The sequence below is a fragment of the Pecten maximus genome, chromosome 1 (genome assembly GCF_902652985.1).
Source record: "Pecten maximus chromosome 1, xPecMax1.1, whole genome shotgun sequence".
NCBI classification, from domain to species: Eukaryota; Metazoa; Mollusca; class Bivalvia; order Pectinida; family Pectinidae; genus Pecten; species Pecten maximus.
This window is the reverse complement of record NC_047015.1, coordinates 44,484,119-44,506,325: the sequence shown is the minus strand read 5'-3', so window position 1 is coordinate 44,506,325 and position 22,207 is coordinate 44,484,119. Positions and strand designations below refer to the sequence as shown.

At 36.7% G+C, this 22,207-nt stretch overlaps 1 protein-coding gene across 1 annotated transcript in view; it reads right to left on the bottom strand.

Moving 5' to 3' along the window:
• Positions 1-14,069: 14,069 nt before the first annotated feature.
• LOC117334618 overlaps positions 14,070-22,207 on the bottom strand; it is a 73,511-nt gene continuing 65,373 nt past the window's right edge. Inside the window, exons 4-7 of the mRNA XM_033894323.1 lie at positions 21,514-21,773; positions 16,405-21,161; positions 15,307-15,582; positions 14,070-15,036 (exon numbers count right to left, since the gene is read on the bottom strand). Of these exons, the coding sequence (XP_033750214.1) occupies positions 21,053-21,161; positions 21,514-21,773 (369 nt within the window). The 3' untranslated portion in view covers positions 14,070-15,036; positions 15,307-15,582; positions 16,405-21,052. The remainder of the gene's footprint in view (positions 15,037-15,306; positions 15,583-16,404; positions 21,162-21,513; positions 21,774-22,207) is intronic.

Below are 22,207 nucleotides of genomic sequence, written 5' to 3'. Positions count from 1 at the left end.
GTATTGGTACATTGGGGTGGTATTTTTGTATTGGTACCCTATGGCGGTATTTTTGTATTGGTACATTTGGGTGGTATTTTTGTATTGGTACCCTATGGTGGTATTCTTGTATTGGTACCCTATGGTGGTATTTTTGTATTGGTATCCTATGGTGGTATTTTTGTATTGGTACATTGGGGTGGTATTTTTGTATTGGTATCCTATGGTGGTATTTTTGTATTGGTATCCTAGGGTGGTATTTTTGTATTGGTATCCTAGGGTGGTATTTTTGTATAGGTACCCTATGGCGGTATTTTTGTATTGGTACCCTATGGTGGTATTTGTATTGGTATCCTATGGTGGTATTTTTGATTTTGTACATTGGGGTGGTATTTTTGTATTGGTACCCTATGGCGGTATTTTTGTATTTGTACATTGGGGTGGTATTCTTGTATTGTTACCCTATGGTGGTATTTTTGTATTTGTACATTGGGGTGGTATTTTTGTATTGGTACCCTATGGCGGTATTTTTGTATTGGTACCCTATGGCGGTATTTTTGTATTGGTACCCTATGGCGGTATTTTTGTATTGGTACCCTATGGCGGTATTTTTGTATGGGTACCCTATGGCGGTATTTTTGTATTGGTACCCTATGGTGGTATTTGTATTGGTATCCTATGGTGGTATTTTTGATTTTGTACATTGGGGTGGTATTTTTGTATTGGTACCCTATGGCGGTATTTTTGTATTTGTACATTGGGGTGGTATTCTTGTATTGTTACCCTATGGCGGTATTTTTGTATTTGTACATTGGGGTGGTATTTTTGTATTGGTACCCTATGGCGGTATTTTTGTATTGGTACCCTATGGCGGTATTTTTGTATTGGTACCCTATGGCGGTATTTTTGTATTGGTACCCTATGGCGGTATTTTTGTATGGGTACATTGGGGTGGTATTTTTGTATTGGTACCTTGGGGTGGTATTTTTGTATTTGTACATTGGGGTGGTATTTTTGTATTGGTACCTTGGGGTGGTATATTAGCTGTTACACTGAAATTTGGTGTTATGAGCACAGACTGGCCAATCAATCAATGAAACCTTACATAAATTCAGTCATGTCCCGTCTTTTTATTTTCCTCGCACCTCCGGTTAGGTTTATTTTACAGATCAGTCATAACTAAGGAAACAATACTACCCCCTCCTTCTTTTAGAATTATGAATATAAGTGTCCAATGAATGGATATTTTAATGAATTAACAGAGCACAGTCCGAAATTTTTATTAAAGAAGACTGATATTGCCATTTGGCTGGTATCCACATCAAAACAAAATTTGTCTGGTCTACAATGACATGAAAAAATATCTTTTGTCATAAATGAGACACTGGAGCCTCGATAACTAGCGGGGATTACTGTCAGTGGCTTTTTTTAAAGATCACCTAATATAGTGAACGTCCTACATTTCTTGCTCCTATTTTCCCTTCAAGCTTAAATTGCGGAGGACAAGACCTTAATCAGAGACTTATTGAAAGCCCCAGTCTGTGCATTTGCCCTCGGCCAACGCGGCGTCATTCATCTGTGGTCAAAATCCATATCTCCAGCATATTTGAACTGTTCAGAATTAAATGAACTTTCATTGTCACTTTTAACTATTCCTGAGGTTCCAAACATGCTTATCACATTGTCTAGGTTTGGAATTGCTAGCTGATACTGAGCGTGTGATCTCAACTATCGGGTATCGCGAATAATCGTCTGACTAGCAGTATTTCCCTGTCGGCAGAGGTCCACAAAATGTTATGCTTGCATTTCCCCATGGTCCTGCTGGTAGTTAGGACATTTTCAGTGGCGCCAAACTCTTCTTCTCTGGAATAAGAACTTGGCAGACTATTTAATCCTTAAATGCTGCCTAGGCCAGGGGATTTTCGAGACTCCTTGATGCCTTTCATTCGACACAGCAATTGCTCTGTCTTGTGTGCAAAATAACACTATTCTTTTGTCTTTTTGTCTGAATATACAGTGTGTTCATTTCTGACACTTCTCAGCAGAGTCAGCCCTTGGAAATTAAATGTTGCATTTTCTATTTTGAGCTGTTTCATTTCGTACCTTATCCCCGTCAGTGTGTTTTCAATGACGTTCCATAAGGCTTCCAAGATTGGCTTCCCTTATCTCATCCATGGAGGTAGGCCTTCGGTACAGCTTCAGTTGTAATTAAGTTATTATATTGTTCGACTACCTTCTGTTCACAAGTGTGTCTGGATAAATAGTCCGCTGTATTTCTATCACCAAGCTTATATTTGATCACATATTTGTAAGGTTGTAGCCTCAGATTCCACCTTTTTCAATTTCATTATACCGGGTTTCGACTGGTGTCGGAGCGCAACTTGCATGGTGCTGGGTCAGTTCTGCTCCCACTGGTGTCCACACGAGGTTTTTCTTAGTCAAAGTAGGCCAAGACTGTGTCACTCGGTAAACTTCCAGTTCCGTAAAAGCAATTTCACGTTTTTCTTCCCACAATTATGGCACATCTTTCTTTGTCAACTTTCTCAATGTTCACAAATGTCAGCATAGCCTTTTGTAAACCATGCCCACTAGATTGTCATCCCCAGAAAACACGAAGCTCTTTGACCTTTTCAGGCCTTTCAACTTCACTTAAAGCTCTTATCTTTTCCTCATCTCGAGATATACCGTCCGACTCTGACAATACATCGAAAATTATTATTTTGTCCTTCCGAAAGAAACAATTAGGACTATTGAAGGTCAGAGGCCATGATCCCTCAGTCTTTGTAACACGTTTTGTAGGACTACGTTATGCTCCTTCTTTTTTAGCCGTACATAAGGATGTCGTCCATTATATGGCGTTAACTATTGGTTTTCTAAATCACTTGACGGATTGTTTCCTAGAAAAAATTGAGGAGCTGATGAAATCCCGAAATGGAGTCTTGTGTCCAAATAGACACGCGCGAGTTGAATTATGTTATATACCTGTATTCAGACTCCAGTTCAAGCAGATGCTATTAGATTCACTGCGCAGGTCTAACTTGCTGAAATATTTTGCACCATTCAAATCCACAATAAGTTCTTCTACCATAGGCATAGTGTGTCTACAAAAGATCTTCGCCTCGCACATATCTACACATAGTATAATTTCATCCGAGTTTTTCTTCGGGGGAGTTACAATAAGGGAAGGTTGCTTCTCCTCCAGCGTTCTCGATAATATCTTGCTCAACTACCTTATCGAGTGCAACATTTGACCTTATCTAGGAGGTATCTTTCTTACTCTTTGCGTTACTGGGTATATATGAAACTTGACATGCTGGTTCTGAAGCTTTCCTATTCCTCGGAATATTTCGGGAAAATGAGACTGTCCATTTTATGACAGTGTAGGTTCCACATTTTGGGCCATTTTCAAATTAAATCTGAATCACTGACAACCTACTGGTAGGTTTGATAGCCCATGGTAGAGCCAACGTTTCTTCCCTTGACAACATACATTTCTGTTGTGTCAATTTTCGAACCCGTCTCAACTTCTTGATGACATATCCCTACGACCTTGAGGGTAACTGTATTACCAAAGGGAACTAGTCGTTCTTTAGTCCCTGCCTTTTTAAGAACAGGTCGAACTTTCGTTTTATAGTCGGACTCGTTAAGGATATTCACAGATGTCCTAATGTCTACGAGGAGCTTGAACCTTTATAAATACAGGTAAACGTTCTTTTTCCATTTCCTTTTTTCCATTATGCTTTCTGTTACATCGCAATTCGGTGTAGTGAACAAAGATGACACATATTCAATCAACAACATATACTTCACATGTAGTCAGCCCTCTCACACCTGGTTTGGTTAATTTTACAGATCAGTTCATACGAAACGATACAACAGGTGATATATTTGTATTGGTACCCTTCCTGGAGTGGTGTTTTTGTATTGGTACCCTGTGGTAGTATTTTAGTTTTTGTACTCTGTAGTGGTATTTTTGTATTTGTACCCTGTAGTGGTATTTTTGTATTGGTACACGGGAGTAGTATTGTTGTATTAGTATTTTGAGGTGGTATATTTGTATTGGTACCCTGTAGTGGTATTTTTGTTTTTGTACCCTGTAGTGGTATTTTTATATTGGTACATTGGGGTGGTATTTTTGTATTGCTACACTGGGGTGGTATTTTTGTAACGGTACCCTGGGTTGGTATTTTTATATTGGTATCCTGGGTAGTATTTTTGTATTGGTACATTGGGGTGGTATTTTTGTATCGTACACTGGGGTGGTGCTTTTGTATTGCTACACTGGGGTGGTATTTTTGTAACGGTACCCTGGGTTGGTATTTTTATATTTGTATCCTGGGTAGTATTTTTGTATTGGTACACTGGGGTGGTGTTTTTGTATTGGTACACTGGGGTGGTATTTTTGTAACGGTACCCTGGGTTGGTATTTTTATATTGGTATCCTGGGTAGTATTTTTGTATTGGTACATTGGGGTGGTGTTTTTGTATTGGTACCTTGGGTAGTTTTTTTGTATTGCTACACCGGGGTGGTATTTTTGTATTGGTACACTGGGGTGGTATTTTTGTAACGGTACCCTAGGTTGGTATTTTTATATTGGTATCCTGGGTAGTATTTTTGTATTGGTACATTGGGGTGGTGTTTTTGTATTGGTACCTTGGGTTGTTTTTTTGTATTGGTATTCTATTGTGTTTTTTTGTATTGGTATTCTATTGTGTTTTTTTTGTATTGGTATTCTATTGTGTTTTTTTGTATTGGTATTCTATTGTGTTTTTTGTATTGGTATTCTATTGTGTTTTTTTGTATTGGTATTCTATTGTGTTTTTTGTCTTGGTATTCTATTGTGTTTTTTTGTATTGGTATTCTATTGTGTTTTTTTGTATTGGTATTCTATTGTGTTTTTTTGTATTGGTATTCTATTGTGTTTTTTTGTATTGGTATTCTATTGTGTTTTTTTTGTATTGGTATTCTATTGTGTTTTTTTGTATTGGTATTCTATTGTGTTTTTTTGTATTGGTATTCTATTGTGTTTTTTGTATTGGTAATCTATTGTGTTTTTTGTATTGGTATTCTATTGTGTTTTTTTGTATTGGTATTCTATTGTGTTTTTTGTATTGGTATTCTATTGTGTTTTTTTGTATTGGTATTCTATTGTGTTTTTTGTATTGGTAATCTATTGTGTTTTTTGTATTGGTAATCTATTGTGTTTTTTGTATTGGTAATCTATTGTGTTTTTTGTATTGGTAATCTATTGTGTTTTTTGTATTGGTAATCTATTGTGTTTTTTTGTATTGGTAATCTGGGTTGTATTTTTGTTTGGTGATCTTGGGTGGTATTTTTGTATTTGTACTCATGGATGGTATTTTTGTGGTTTCTCTCGCTCGGGTGATTTATAACTTCAGTTCCTCTAGTGTCTAGAAGAGACGTTCATGGACAGACGTGCTTTGACCTCATTTATGTTAATTCGTTTTGTAGAAACCCATTTCGATCTATTCTAGACATATGAACGAGGTCTTTCCTCACGGTTGACGAGTCATTTCGTGTTTAATCCCAGTTCATCATGGGTCCGCGTACAGACACGACAACAACTTGTGGAACGTCGTGTCCGTTTTAACCATTGCCAGACATTTTCGTGCTCATAAGCAATTGCACTTCAGGTAATGACTAGATGTTCTAACACCTCTATCTTTGTGAGAACCTACGTTTACTTTCATTTCAACCGTACAAGAATAATAAGCAATATGCGAGTGTCTCTATAAGAGGCGTATCAAACCATAAACTAATGACTTAATGATGGTTCATGGTCAAACGTCACAAGGAAATGTGTACGCCTATTGGTGTAAGTCATGAATCAATCAACTCTTCAGAAAATATTATATCATAATTAGGCTGCATACATCCTTAAATAAATACATAATTTCACATATTATAAACCTCGCCATTTTCTATGGATAATCGATTTTTCAGTTCGTACACCAACATAAAAAAAAAAAACCAAAAAAAAAACCAACCAACTTTTGACATGTCATTGATTATCGCGTGACATTGAAATAATCCCCAGAGAAAATCATAATAGAAATAAGAAAAATAACTGGGCGAGTATTGTTTATGTAATTGATGGGCCTAATTCGAAGTTTATATTTTAATCCATTTATGCACGTGAGTTATTACAACATGGAGGACGAGAGGGTGAAATACATCAGGAGAACGGGAGGGTGAAATACATCAGCCGGACGAGATGGTGAAAAACATCAGGAGGACGAGAGGATGAAATACATTAGGAGGACGAGAAGGTGAAATACATCAGGAGGACGAGATGGTGAAATACATCAGGAGAACGAGAGGATGAAATACATCAGGAGAACGAGAGGGTGAAATACATCAGGAGAACGAGAGGGTGAAATACAACAGGAGGACGAGAGGGTGAAATACATCAGTAGGACGAGAGGGTGAAATACATCAGGAGGACGAGAGTGTGAAAAACATCAGGAGGACGAGAGGGTGAAATACATTAGGAGGACGAGAGGGTGAAATACATCAGGAGAACGAGAGGGTGAAATACATCAGGAGGACGAGAGGGTGAAATACATCAGGAAGACGAGATGGTGAAATACATCAGGAGGACGAGAGGGTGAAATACATCAGGAGGACGAGAGCGTGAAATACATCAGGAGGACGAGAGAGTGAAATACATCAGGAGAACGAGAGGGTGAAATACATCAGGAGGACAAGATAGTGAAATACATCAGGAGAACGAGAGGGTGAAATACATCAGGAGAACGAGAGGGCGAAATACATCAGGAGGACAAGAGAGTGAAATACATCAGGAGAACGAGAGGGTGAAATACATCAGGAGGACAAGAGAGTGAAATACATCAGGAGAACGAGAGGGTGAAATACATCAGGAGGACGAGAGGGCGAAATACATCAGGAGGACGAGAGGGCGAAATAGATCAGGAGGACGAGAGGGCGAAATAGATCAGGAGGATGAGAGGGTGAAATACATCAGCCGGACGAGAGGGTGAAAAACATCAAGAGGACGAGTGGGCAGTCAATTGCTTTAGTCTTCAGGTCTTAATGACTGACGCATAGACATAAATAGAGTTTGGTTTGTTTGGTTTATTTTGTTTAACGCCCTATTAACAGCCAGAGTCATTTAAGGACGTGCCAGGTTTGGAGGTGGAGGAAAGCCGGAGTACCCGGAGAACACTCGCCAGCCTACGGTTAGTACCTGGCAACTGCCCCACATGGGTTCGAACTCGCAACCCAGAGGTGGAGGGCTAGTAGTAGACATTGAACCTCCGGTCAGATAATTATGGGAGCATTTGGCGTGCTTCTGCTGGACCGTCAGTTGACACTGCTGTACCATAGGAACTCAAAGCCGGAATGGGAACTGCTACGTGCAATAACCTCCAAAGTGTCAATTTTTCATGTTATCTTTCGCAATACGGTTATTGCAGTCACATTGCCGTTTCCATTGCCACAATGTCAATTCATCTGTATTAATACATTAACCTTCTGTAACTTGTTGTGCGAAGTAAGATTTGGGACACGTGTAGATTCGATATAATACGTTAGGGGAAAACGTGCTAAGAAAATGAATTACTAAACTTAATGTTCCCTACTGTATATGGTTTCCGTGGCTATTTTCTCTTTATGGTTTCCATGGCTATCTTTATACGGTTTCCATGGCTACCTTTGGAGGATCCCTCAGAGGAGCAAGTATATGTGGTTATACGTCACTAATTGTGTCGATAATTGTAAACATAAGGCTATAGAGAAATCCCAAACACGTACCGGTATTTTACGAGGTAGATATACAAATTTAACTTAAATATTTTGGCAATCACTGACCGAGTAATCTACGTTCAAATACAACGCTTTCCGGATGAAAAATAAACTTTGGATAAACAATTGTAGCTGTTCTCGTCCGTACTAATGTTCCAAAGGATATTCCCGGCTATGACCTTCAAATCGCTAATCCCGGCTGTGACCTCCTAATCGCTATTACTGTATATTAAGGATATTCCCGGCTATGACCTTCAAATCGCTAATCCCGGCTGTGACCTCTAAATCGCTATTACTGTATATTAAGGATATTCCCGGCTATGACCTTCAGATCGCTAATCCCGGCTGTGACCTCTAAATCGCTATCACTGTATATTAAGGATATTCCCGGCTATGACCTTCAAATCGCTAATCCCGGTTGTGACCTCCAAATCGCTATTACTGTATATTAAGGATATTCCCGGCTATGACCTTCAGATCGCTAATCCCGGCTGTGACCTCTAAATCGCTATTACTGTATATTAAGGATATTCCCGGCTATGGCCTCTTAATCGATATCAATGCATTTTAAATCGACATGAAACCACACAGAAAAACGAATTTCGATGGATGTATTTCGCAGACAATTCCAATGGACTACTAGTATTCGAGAATTATAATAGAACATATTTCTTGAGTTTGACTTCAACAATAATGGGTCTATTACGACAAATTTCTTCTGCACAAATACATTTGTGGCGCGCTAGTTTAATTTCGCGTTTACGAATGACCTTTGTAGCATTAGAAAAAGGACACCCGCTGTATGGATTCGTGTGTTTTATTATCAGAGAACATCAAGGATTTAATCAAAGACTCATCAGCGGGTTCATCTCTCTCTGTACGTAAAAACAGGAACACATCGAAAAGGTTTGAATTTGTGTTAAGAAAGAAAAAAATATTTTATGCGTCTTACATTCAAATGAAAAAGGTTTTTGTCAAAACAATGAAAAAGGTTTTTGTCATAACCAATGAAAAAGGTTTTTGTCAAAACAATGAAAAAGGTTTTTGTCAAAATAATGAAAAAAACCCTACTTGTTACACATCAAAAAGTCGTTGAATGACATTTTCGTTGCAGGGTTAAATATCAAACATCAATTAATACCGATCGCAGTTGATGTAAACATACCATGGAGAAGTTACATTTGACTATCGTATTGACGACCACTGTAATATTTACATTCAAGTACGAGTAACCATATTGTACTTCTTTTTGTGATGGGGATGGAAAACTTTTCAATGTCATCAACACAGACGAAAGCAGTATAATATTCTATGCTTAGTTATAGGAATATTCTATCAAAACTTTTATAGAAAGAACTGTCGTACTCGCTTTTACAATTTAGATGATTTGTAGTATCACATCTATTGCTGAATTTTAAAAAAATCAATATTTCCCTCCGATTTTGACAAATATGTAGATGGCAGACTGTTTGTCACAGTTGTTGCATTTTTCATTTTATCAAACATTGATATGCTTCCTTGATGTGATTAATAAACATTTAAACAACAATGATAGTGAAACTTATTAATATTCTGTTTTAAATGCATACTGATAAAAAGAACAATTAAAATGATGAAAAACTTTGGACTGACTGCTGATAAAATTATTTTATGGTTATAGTTTTCTACGTTTGAAAGTTTCCATCACATGAACAGCCACACGGGGCGATTCCTCCCGCTCAACATTCCAGAGGTTCCCAAATGACAGTTCCACTTTTATACACCACTATGGCCATATAACGTGAAGCTAAGTGATTCGGAATCTTTGTACGTGTCAGTCCTATGTGCGTAGGAGGTCACGTGAAACTGATGACTGCAGCCTGAAAACAAACCCCTCGCAATGATTTAACATTCGATCCCTCGGTATAGGCCACAAGATACCTTAATGCGGCTTTAAACCAGTTGTTATCCTGTGCTTCTGACGGTGCAGTGTGCAATGCGTGAAAAATGGAGGATTTTATTACTGATAATTTGACGTGTTCGAACAGTTTGAAATATGCCGTGGATATTTGTAATTGCAATGTTTGTACAATTACATCTCATTAGAGAGACGAAAACCGTTATTGATTAAAAAAAATTGTATAGAACACTGACCTTTTTTTTCGGAACTGAGAAATTTAACTATTCAGCAACCTACTTTGTGTAAATCTAGAATCAATGCTATAGAAAACCGGTTTTATTAACAACCAAGACGAAATGCATCTCGTTCTTTATGACCTTGTCGGTGTCTAGTAAACGGACTGGTAACCCTGTCATGTCACGTTAAGGAACATTTCGGTCACAACACGTTGTCCATAATATACAATTAATTTATTTTATCTAAATGTAGTTTTCTTTACACGCGCGACTAGGAGAAATAGCTCTGACATGTGATCGTTCGACTTGTTTATTGACCTGGATCTCGTTCAGGACAACTAAAATGTTCATTGTCAGAACTTATCAATAGATTATTAGAAATCACATGATTATCATTTACATTACATCAATAGTTTTGTTGCTTTCAAAATACGAAATTATGATATGGATACGGACCCGCCTTGTTAATATTGGATTCCTAAATTCCATTAAAACTCCTTTTAACAACGTTTTATTGCTGACTGGAGTAGTTATTCAGTCCTTTTCGTTTATCAAAACTTTTCTTTTCCCATTCTTTACGCTACCATTCTCCATTCCAAACTTGAGATAAGTCTTCTTTCTCTGGTGATGTCAGTTTTTTTTCCGAAATAAGACGAATAGCCTACTTAATTGTAGGGTAGGGTCAATAAAAATACAGCGAAGATGAAATCATGAGAATGACTGATTTTCTGATTGACAACATCTTTGTTGTAAACAGATCTTCCAACAGACTATTGACATGCCAATAATGGAACCAAATCGTGTCCCTCTGTTGTCTGACTCGTTTATGTTTTCAGACGATGTCATCTTTTGAAGAATAAGAGATATTTATATATATGATAAATAGAAATACACTGTATTTTTAAGATATAAAAATATCTAAAAGTAATATGCGATATCTCTTTTTCGTTTTAAGATATATCTGTATATAGAAAATATCTCTAAAACGTTGAATGATTTCCTAAAACGCATGTGATAGATCATTTGGTTCATAAATGTTAACTTGGATTGGCATGTTATTTCCAAATTTCAAAAGGGAAGCTGAATCCATAACCTGATTCTATCTATTCCGGAATACCTTTTCTCCCGTTAGAGAATCAAACAAAAATGTCAAAGGCGGCAACTATTTACGTCAGATCGTTTGATGGATACCAACCTCAATTTCCGGTTTGCAAAGAATCGAGATCGCCTTGACTACGTAATGGCATCAGTTGGGATTATCTAGTTTTAGAAACGTAAATGTCAAACTATGGCGGCCAGTTATCATTGAGTCAGAGACCCGGAAGCTGCAATGACGTGAATCGAATCCGGGACCGAATCAACCCAGTACGTATCCCCGCTAACATGAAAGACCCTTAGAGCGACAGTGGTTGATTGGACCAGCGATTTAGAGTTGATTCATTCAACGTGACAAAGAGTTTATGTTTGTGAATGTCACAAACAAGTGATTACACAACATTTAGAAATACTGAAGTCGATTTACTTAATTGTTATTGTCTGAAATCTTCACTAGGCTGATCTCAGTAAAATACGCATGGACACAAACAATTCTAGCTCTTTCCTTTTATGTGAGAACCTGGAGATACGTTTTACATTGGATTTGAAAGAAAATGCCTATGGCTCATGTCTGGTCACAAACACAAATCAAGGGTAAACTCCAGCTCATTCTTATTACACAAAGACGTTTAGAGTCTTTTCTTGTAGGAGCTTACTAAAAATAGATATTCAGGTTTAACTTGTTTAGCGTCCCTTACTATAATGGAGATGTGAATAAGGTTATTGAGGTCACAGGGGCTTGACACGTTCCTATGATCCGGAATGCTCTCGAGTCCAATCACCCTGACATGGGGACAAAATCCGAGACATGTAAATTAAAGTTCGATTCAGTCTACAAATGAAGTCAGATTCTATGGTCCATTTTAAAGAAATACTCTAACCTTTCATACGAATGTCAAACCTTTAAAATGACACACGCAAAGGTTAGGACAATGCTCAGAAGATGCTTAGTACGCGTTTACTATACATCCGTAACTGGGGAAAAATGGGAAAACACATTTCCTTGTCACACAAAATTTAGCTTGCCATAGTCAACAAAATACATTCATGAAACTATTTCGGTTCAAATCAATGGCTCAGAGAATTATCATCAAAAAGACTTCCATCATGTTTGAACAGCATGTCCTTGATTGATACAACGTTTCTGATTGGCACGCGACATTCCCGTAACCAATCAAAAACGTCGTATCGCATTCAAGGATGGGCCGTTCAAACCTGATGCTTTCTTGTCGAAGACCCACTGATGACGAATAGTGTAACGATACAGACAAAAGAGATATTTCACAGAAGAATTCCAGTTCCGATAACACACTAAATATGGTGTCTCATTTCCGTGTCAAAATCCTGTAATTTGTATCCCGGAATTAGTGGCTGCCAAGTGTTTAATTAGCAGCGCGTTTGTACCTCTAGCACTGATAATTAGTGGTGTAGCGAAGCTCCGTTCCCCGAGGATACTCATCTGAGGATGTCGTTGTATATAATTAGCCAAAGTAAACTCTCCCATTCAGCCTAATTGATACACAGCAATTCAGAGCGACACTAAGTTACAAGTTACAGGTTATAATTTAAGAAGAAGTTAAAAAATAAAAAATAAGCAAAAAAAAAACAACAACGATTGTTTGATTAATGACGTTCGTGTTTCTAAAAGGGCCCAGGGTTTTGCAGATATTTTGAAATGCGTGGACCAGGTCACAGTTGTTTTGCTAATAAGATGATATCCGATCCACAATAGCCCATCGTTTGCCTCAAAAACAAGTCCCAATTCTCGACAATTCGTGGTAGCATTTGGAAAATAATTTATTGTTAGAAAACATAGGTCTACAAGAAAAAAAAAGGTCTGCTCAACCTTTATCCATATATCCTGTCAACCCAACTACAATACGGTCCTGACACAGCATTGTGTCAAGCGATAAAGGCCTTACGATTTCAATTTGATTGATGTCATTCACTACAAAAATGTTGACCATGGCGATCGGATATACCACAAACAACCTAAACTGTATTAAATGGTTTACTCCAAATTTCCGTACAATGTAATAAAACTGGATCAGCTTTGCAAGTGACCGATGTGAAGCAGGATTATTTCAAATCCCTAAGTGTAAAATTCCATTTCGAGATAGCAAGTTCGTTGCTTCCACAACCTACGTTTAATGTTACAACTGACTCGACACACAAGGAAGTTCCAGTTTCACTATGTCCATGACAACATATGTCAGATGTTGACAGAAACTTTAGGATTTCGAGAGATATACAGCTTGATGAAAAAATGACAATGTTATGGTATGGTTCTCATCATCATCTCAGGGGTAGGTAATATATTTTCACCTGTAATAGGAAGTGTTTGATATGCCTTGTAGTTTCGATATTACAATGTTAGCTCCCATTATGAGGATGTGACATAACCAGAACCTATATCAAAATGGTGTTCATGGTCGACGGAGAAGATGACGGTTACCCTACTGAAACACCTGGTCTAATTGTCGTGTATGAAGATTCTCCATTTCAATCTATAAGTTGTTCATATTATTTTATTGAATATTCTTTGTTTATAACCACTACACGCTTAACATGGTTTTCTTGTTTAATTTATATTACATGTATACCATACATTTTACTATCATTGAACAGTATTTAGGAAACCTCCAATAATTTGAATAATGTTAAATGATATGAAAAAAAACCATTACGGTCTAGAACATTGGTAAGTTTAACATGGGATCATCTGGAAGAACGATGAAATACTGTAAAGTTGGTAATTTTCGCGGGGATTTAATTTCGCTATATTCGCGGTCATTTAATATAGCGCGAAAATAAACACCCAGAGAATAGATCAACAAATATTGTAAAAGTGTTCACTGTAGAATATTTACTAGGTGGTGTTGCCTGAAATGCAATAACCTACGAACTGTTACAACCGCGAAGTATTACCCCCGTGGAGTTTAACACCTATACACAAAAAGAGAAATGATATGTTGAATACCAGTCTTAATTCCTCCAGATTTAGTGTGCTGTTTAGTGATTGATTACTACTGAAATATTGAAAGTCAAAGTAAACGACATCCTAAGTACTTCTGTACAAACAACAAGTCGCTTATAATTTAAATAGTTATTTATTAATTACGATATATACACGGAGATTTAATAAACGTACACATGTGTGTAACTAATGGAATGTACACAAAATGATACCACGGTAAACATCACACCTGTTTGTCTCAGAGAGAACTTAACAAAACGGTTTCATTTTCAATGGCGGTCGTTTGTATGACCGAATGTCGTGTAGTTGAATACACTTCCTTTTACAAACAACCACGACCATAAAACATTGGACACCTTTAAATTATTAAATTCTTACAAACAATGCTCAAAATAGGAGTTAATCTTATATTAGATATTGGTATTATATACAACTGTACATTTCATTAATGCAACATAAATACAAAATATAATCATATATATGTGTTTTATAAGGAACATTGCTCCCATTAAAAGAGGTTCAAATATCGCAGCATACACAAAGTGGTCCCACGAGGGATTTAAGGGTGAAAAGAAAATTCATTAAAACTTCATATTTTCATCTTATTAGAAACTTTCTAAATATATCAAAATAAAGTTATGTATATTGCTTGAGTGTGGCACAACATGCCTTGCGTAGTGGTTATAACTAGCATATAATGTAGAAGTAAAAAACAATATAAAAAACATTGCCCCAAAGAAAACTTCCAGGTACGTTTTATTTCAAATGTTTTATTCCGAGTATATATCAGATGATGGATTTAGTCAGCTAGTGCCTCTGAGATAGATCTGTTACTGAAATATAGCGTTCCTAACAAGTGTTCTGAATTTGAAAATGAGAATACAGTACCTAAGCTAATGTCCAATGTATAGTCAATGCTACGTCGTGTGGATATCGGAGATAACTGTACATAACTAGGAACAGAGCCGTGTCAAGATTAATTTCACTCGTACATAGTAAGAGACAGAGCCACAAGGTCAAGATTAATTTCACTCGTATCTAGTTAAAGACAGAACCACAAGGTCAAGTTTAATTTCACTCGTACCTAACTAGGAACTGAGCCGTGTCAAGATTAATTTCACTCGTACCTAACTAGGAATAGAATCATGTCAAGTTTAAATTCACTCGTACATAGTAAGAGACAGAGCCACAAGGTCGAGATTAATTTCAGTCGTACCTAGTTAAAGACAGAGCCACAAGGTCCAGTTTAATTTCAGTCGTACCTAGTTAGAGACATAGCCACAAGGTAAAGTTTAATTTCACTCGTATCTAGTTAAAGACAGAACCACAAGGTAAAGTTTAATTTCACTCGTACCTTGTTAGAGACAGAGCCACAAGGTCCAGTTTAATTTCACCCGTATCTAGTTAAAGACAGAGCCATTAGGTCAAGTTTAATTTCACTCGTATCTAGTTAAAGACAGAACCAGTAGGTCAAGTTTAATTTCACTCGTATCTAGTTAAAGACAGAACCAGTAGGTCAAGTTTAATTTCACTCGTATCTAGTTAAAGACAGAACCAGTAGGTCAAGTTTAATTTCACTCGTATCTAGTTAAAGACAGAACCACAAGGTCAAGTTTAATTTCACTCGTACCTTGTTAGAGACATAGCCACAAGGTCCAGTTTAATTTCAGTCGTACCTAGTTAGAGACAGAGCCATTAGGTCCAGTTTAATTTCAGTCGTACCTAGTTAGAGACATAGCCACAAGGTCCAGTTTAATTTCAGTCGTACCTAGTTAAAGACAGAACCAGTAGGTCAAGTTTAATTTCACTCGTACCTTGTTAGAGACAGAGCCACAAGGTCAAGATTAATTTCACTCGTATCTAGTTAAAGACAGAACCACAAGGTCAAGTTTAATTTCACTCGTACCTAACTAGGAACTGAGCCGTGTCAAGATTAATTTCACTCGTACCTAACTAGGAATAGAATCATGTCAAGTTTAAATTCACTCGTACATAGTAAGAGACAGAGCCACAAGGTCGAGATTAATTTCAGTCGTACCTAGTTAGAGACAGAGCCACAAGGTCAAGATTAATTTCACTCGTATCTAGTTAAAGACAGAACCAGTAGGTCAAGTTTAATTTCACTCGTACCTTGTTAGAGACATAGCCACAAGGTCCAGTTTAATTTCAGTCGTACCTAGTTAGAGACAGAGCCATTAGGTCCAGTTTAATTTCAGTCGTACCTAGTTAGAGACAGAGCCATTAGGTCCAGTTTAATTTCAGTCGTACCTAGTTAGAGACATAGCCACAAGGTCCAGTTTAATTTCAGTCGTACCTAGTTAAAGACAGAACCAGTAGGTCAAGTTTAATTTCACTCGTACCTTGTTAGAGACAGAGCCACAAGGTCAAGATTAATTTCACTCGTATCTAGTTAAAGACAGAACCACAAGGTCAAGTTTAATTTCACTCGTACCTAACTAGGAACTGAGCCGTGTCAAGATTAATTTCACTCGTACCTAACTAGGAATAGAATCATGTCAAGTTTAAATTCACTCGTACATAGTAAGAGACAGAGCCACAAGGTCGAGATTAATTTCAGTCGTACCTAGTTAGAGACAGAGCCACAAGGTCAAGATTAATTTCACTCGTATCTAGTTAAAGACAGAACCAGTAGGTCAAGTTTAATTTCACACGTACCTTGTTAGAGACAGAGCCACAAGGTCAAGATTAATTTCACTCGTATCTAGTTAAAGACAGAACCAGTAGGTCAAGTTTAATTTCACACGTACCTAGTTAAAGACAGAGCCTCAAGGTAAAGTTTAATTTCACTCATAAATAGCTCTTTCTATTTTTGTAAAGTATGTTGCAAGCAAGAATTATATGAATTATGTCGACAAATCTTACATAATATGAGATGTTGAACTTACAGTCTGATTTAAACAGGATTTATTAGTAGGTCAAGGTGTGCGAGCAAATTGTATTGGCATCATTTAAGCTTACAGTCTCATATAACCTATCTCTGATGATAGACTTAGTCATATCTGGACTTGAATTGTTGGTAAAATGTTTTAACACCAAGATATGTGGCTGCTTAATATACTTTTTTCCAGAAGACATAACAAATAAGCGAATTCCATCTACCGATACGTCTCCTGTTAAGATGAAATGGGAGCTATACCTTAATCAAACTGATATGAGTTATACCTATGCGCAAATCCTGTTTTGTCGTATCGAAAAATGTATAGGTATACATGAATTAGTAATAATATTATAACAATAAGCAGATGACCATGAAAACATTCATCTAAAGTTCACGTTTATGATCCTGAGTAAAACGTATTTGTAGGCGTGATGTCCAACTACCTTCATGTAAGTTTTAACATCTGAACATCTTCGTTCGTATTTAATTCGTTTCATTCTTGAAATTAATCATTTGGAGGTAACGGGCCCAATAGGAAAGAAACCACGGTGTATCGTTATTGGATAGACCTGACCAAGGCATCAGTTATCAAAATCTAGACAAATGAGAAGCATTTGAACTGTGATAAATCGATGTATGCCCCTCTCAATGTGATATGATTCGTTATGAAGTCTCGGACCTGAATAGGAATTATTTTCTATTTCGTCTAGAGGAGTGATAGATGTGACATTTTCTGTCTAGGGAATATGGATGATATGATCATTGTTTACTATATGTATCATCTGGCGAGAGATGATCTATAAAAAAATCGGAAACAAATTATCACTTTCATTAAAAAATGTAAACAAAATGGTTGTTGACGTCACTTATTAGTCTTCGACTATTACTGACGCATCTATTTAATTGACTGGTATTGGGGAAAAAACCCTTATCTATGGGCGGCGGAAAGGGAAAAAATCCATTTAAACAAAACCAATGTCAAAAATCATATCAATAGACATCCTTTTCAAATCAACATATTTTATGGAACAATCAATGTTCAAAACCAAACCAATAGACAAGAAAACCAAACCAATAGACATGAAAACCAAACCAATAGACAAGGAAACCAAACCAATAGACAAGGAAACCAAACCAATAGACAAACGGAAATCAATAATCACGGCTGCAGAATCAAGAAATCTAAATCAATGAACTCACAAACTGACGCTAGATGGCGCTGTGTTATAAAATATACTGTCTATTGGTTTGGTTTTGAACATTGATTTTTCCGCCGCCCATACTTATCCCGTATTTCAAAACAATGATCTTACATAGTTTGGCTACTCACCGAACATAGTTGATAATTTTGTAAAATGAATCGTGACTAAACATTGTATACACACATATATATATCAAGATTACAAGTCAATTTATCAACAGCACATATAACAAGTGTCCACATAAAACTGACAACAAAATGGCGTTATTATGTTTTGTTACGTCGAAATATAAATATCTTTACGAAAATCAATCAATGTTGACAAAATACTATCGCAAAAAATATTTCCAATGATGATTTACTTTAATATAAAAATGAGCTAAAACAACAGATAAAACTACAAAGCTCACTAGATCATCTGTTACATTACACAACCAAGGGTGTCTCTTTGTATTCTAGGGATCGGGTAAACGTTTAAGTAGTGTTAGTCTGAAAGCAAAAACTAGAAATTCATGAACTTCGCTACGAAATATACTGTTTTGAAAATACAGTGGTAAAAACGTATTTTCCCTTAGTTTCTGATGGGAAGATTAGCGGACGTTTTCCGGTGTTTGTTGACTAGTAACCTGTCAGAGACACCCATGGTATCAATAGCTATGTAAAAGTTTTAAACTAAAAGCAACACATCCAACACATCAATAACACAATTTGAAAAAAAATAGAGAATACTGGGTAATACTAATTAATAATCATTTACCGTTTTGATTTGTTATTGTTTTGTAGTATTCTCATTTAATGTAAGTGGTATATATAAATTATATATAATATATACAACCATTTGTAAACACGAAACGTTTCCATAAATAAATCCTTAATGGATTCTTCTGATGTTAAACACGATGCTTTGTTATTGAGATATAAATGAAAGGTTTAATCTTGCTTGTAACAAGCGTTTTCATTGGCCTAAATATTACATTATCAGCCTATAACGTAAACTATGTCGTCGGCGTTTGTGACGTCGCTTTTCATTGGCTGATAAAGTGGCGCAATAGTTTGTGGATTTTCACAGGGATTGTGCACAATAGTTTAAACTCCAAGGATTAACTTTAATATATTTCATGTTATGGAGCCATAACAAAACAAAACAAAAACAAAAACACCTGACTTTCGCGGTTTATTTAGAGTACACTCCATAACATAACATATATTCCTTGTAAAACAGAAGCTCTATTTATGACATTTTGTACGAAAATTCGCACCAGGATATACAGAGCCTCTATATATTTCTACATTATTTACCATATTACAACCTGGTTTTAAGCTATCCTATCTTTTTTCTTCACCATCGTTGCCTAGATACCATTTTTGTTTCTGGAATCTGATCAAATAACATTAAAAAATGATTTGCCTATACAGAACATCACAACATCCGCTTGTAACATGACCTATATACCATATGCAAGCGGGGAGATGCTTTATCCTCGGTGGACGCGGAGTATGAAACAAAACTGTGCATCGGCTTCAGCAACATTAGGCAGAAAACTGGTATGCAGAAATAACAAGATCCGTCGGGGAAGATTATATTCTTAGAAAAATCGATGGTTCCTGACATATTCTTTGTTCCAATGTGGGGTTCCAGTTTAAGTTGATATTCATTCGAACGACATATAGACGTACCAACTCCTCGATCATCACATTCCTTTCTATTATCAAATCTCCAACGCACATTTTTAATTTGTTTCATATGGAATCTTGCCAATTGGGTTTAGATTTTGAGACAATAAAGGATATATTACTGTATTGTGTCCTAGCAGTTCAATACAGTAACGTTATTGATGTATACGACTGATGATTGTTATGGTAAGTGCATTGTACTTTTATGTCTGAAATTGGCGATTGATTATAATTTGATGTATCGAGTTGGTTATATTTAATCAGAAAGGGGTGTATGCATGATGCTATTTCAAATACTGTACATATTTGGAGCAAAACACAAATTTGAGTATATTCTGTGTTCGCATCTTTCATACGTGGCACGCGGTATTGGTATACCTACTTAACCTATAATACTTATTGCACGTTTAATAGTGTTCCTCACTATTGTAATCACACCGATGTTTATTGCAAATATATGTTTGATATGATGTGTTTGCATTGCAAGGGTGGATGTGTATATTGTGTAATTGTATTCCATGTGAAGCTTTGCTTTTTAGTTGTATATCTTTCTGAATGCTTTATGCTTTAAAAGAATCTTTTTACCAACGTCGACAATGCCCGTATTATTGCAGCACGCTGTGGCGCCGCACCACAACAAATTGGTCCATTTCCTTTGTAACAGCATAGCAACGTGGTCATATTCACTAACAACAACACAGAAACCTGGTCCCATTGTACATGGTTGTCTTGGTTACGTTGGTTGTCTTGGTTACCTCGCAGTCTGGACTACCAAAAATAGCTTGGCCGTTATCATTGACAATTCACATCTTAGTCAGGGCTGGTCTTACTTTAAAACCTTGTCATACTCAATGCGGAATTATCCATATATCTATCAACATCCAAAACTAACGGTTATTTTTCTGAAATCGATCACAGCTGAATGACGCACAAATTGTAATGTAATGCCCAAATCACAAAAATCAGTAGAGTAAAAACTATCTTGTCCTTTCGTATCGATCACCTTGAAGTCCTAGTGAACTAACTAGTCTTGGCATCTACTCCTACTCAGCACAACCTGTAATTGGTGTCGTTCTGTTTCTCTGTTTTCACATTTCGGCCTCGCTTTGGTCATAATTCGGCTTTAGTCAATATTGATTCGCTGGCCTTCATGTTTATAAAATGTGTAAACGTATTTCCTATTGTTATTGCACTTCATGACGAATATGATTTATATAAAAAAGGAACAGGGAGAAGAAGGCACCATATTTATCCCAATTTGAAAGATTGTCTAAAACAATGGTTTATTAACACACATGAAATCTCGTCCTGACCGAGAGTTCTTTTTCACTTCTCGGGGTCGTGGTGTTGTACGATTTCAACCTCTGGGACATTTTCCTCCCTTGGAATAGGCGTGGATTCCAGCGTGACCGTCACGTCTGTGTGGTCAGTCAGTCTGGAAACAGATTTATATGGTCCTGTGATTAGTGACATATTCTATGAGATGAGTTGAGATATATTATGCACCAATATTCAATATTGTCAAAAGATTGTACAAAAGACAAACAATACTTTATCACCTTTCAATACAAAATGAGAGTTAGATAGAGTAGATCAAAAATAGATAATACCTCACCATACCGCTGTCATTTTAGGACTATATAGTGAAACTTAGGGCCTTAAGTGATAGATGAAATGAAATGCTCAGATCTGGAAAAGTGCAAAGACTCAAAATTTAATAAATGTAAATTTTTTTCAAACAAATCCAAAATTTTCAATATTGTATTTCAAAAGAACTTTAATCTAACCTAACTGCCCGCTCTTCCTCTTCCGGAGGTGTGTGTGGCGATGTATTAGCAGAGCGTTTGTGATTTTTCTGCACGTGCGGACTTTGGGATTGATGGTGGTGGTGTGAATGGTTAGATGATGATGATGAATTCGACCTCTTGTTGGAGTGTCGAGAGTGGTTTCTCGTTTCTCCGTTAGATTTGTCGTCGCTGTGTCCATGTGCACTTTTCACACTCGAGTAGGAGGAGTGTCCGTGGTGGGTACTTCCGCCGGATGTAGTCTGAATAACAAAAGGATACAATCCTGTAAAAAGCCATTGAATGACACGAAAGAACTTTCTTTAATTAAAATACTCAACAAAACAAAAAAAAAACCTGGTAAAATTTCAGTAATTTCTGCAAGCATTATGATCCCATATGACATTTTAAATTCACAACAAATGTTGATGATATACACAACACGAATACTGGGTATTGCGAATAAGATGGCATCGTGCTTATGGAAAATGAACGTTGGAATTTATTTACGCTGCTACCTAAATCACCCGCATGACATGGCTAAGTCTCTGATTCCGTTGGTTTGAAAGACGATTCAGGTTAAACAAACATTCCATATCGACTTATCACCTACTACATATTTACATAGTTGATCTCAGATGTTTTTAATTAAAATATCTGCCGAACCGAATTTAGGTATACTCGAACAATTATCACA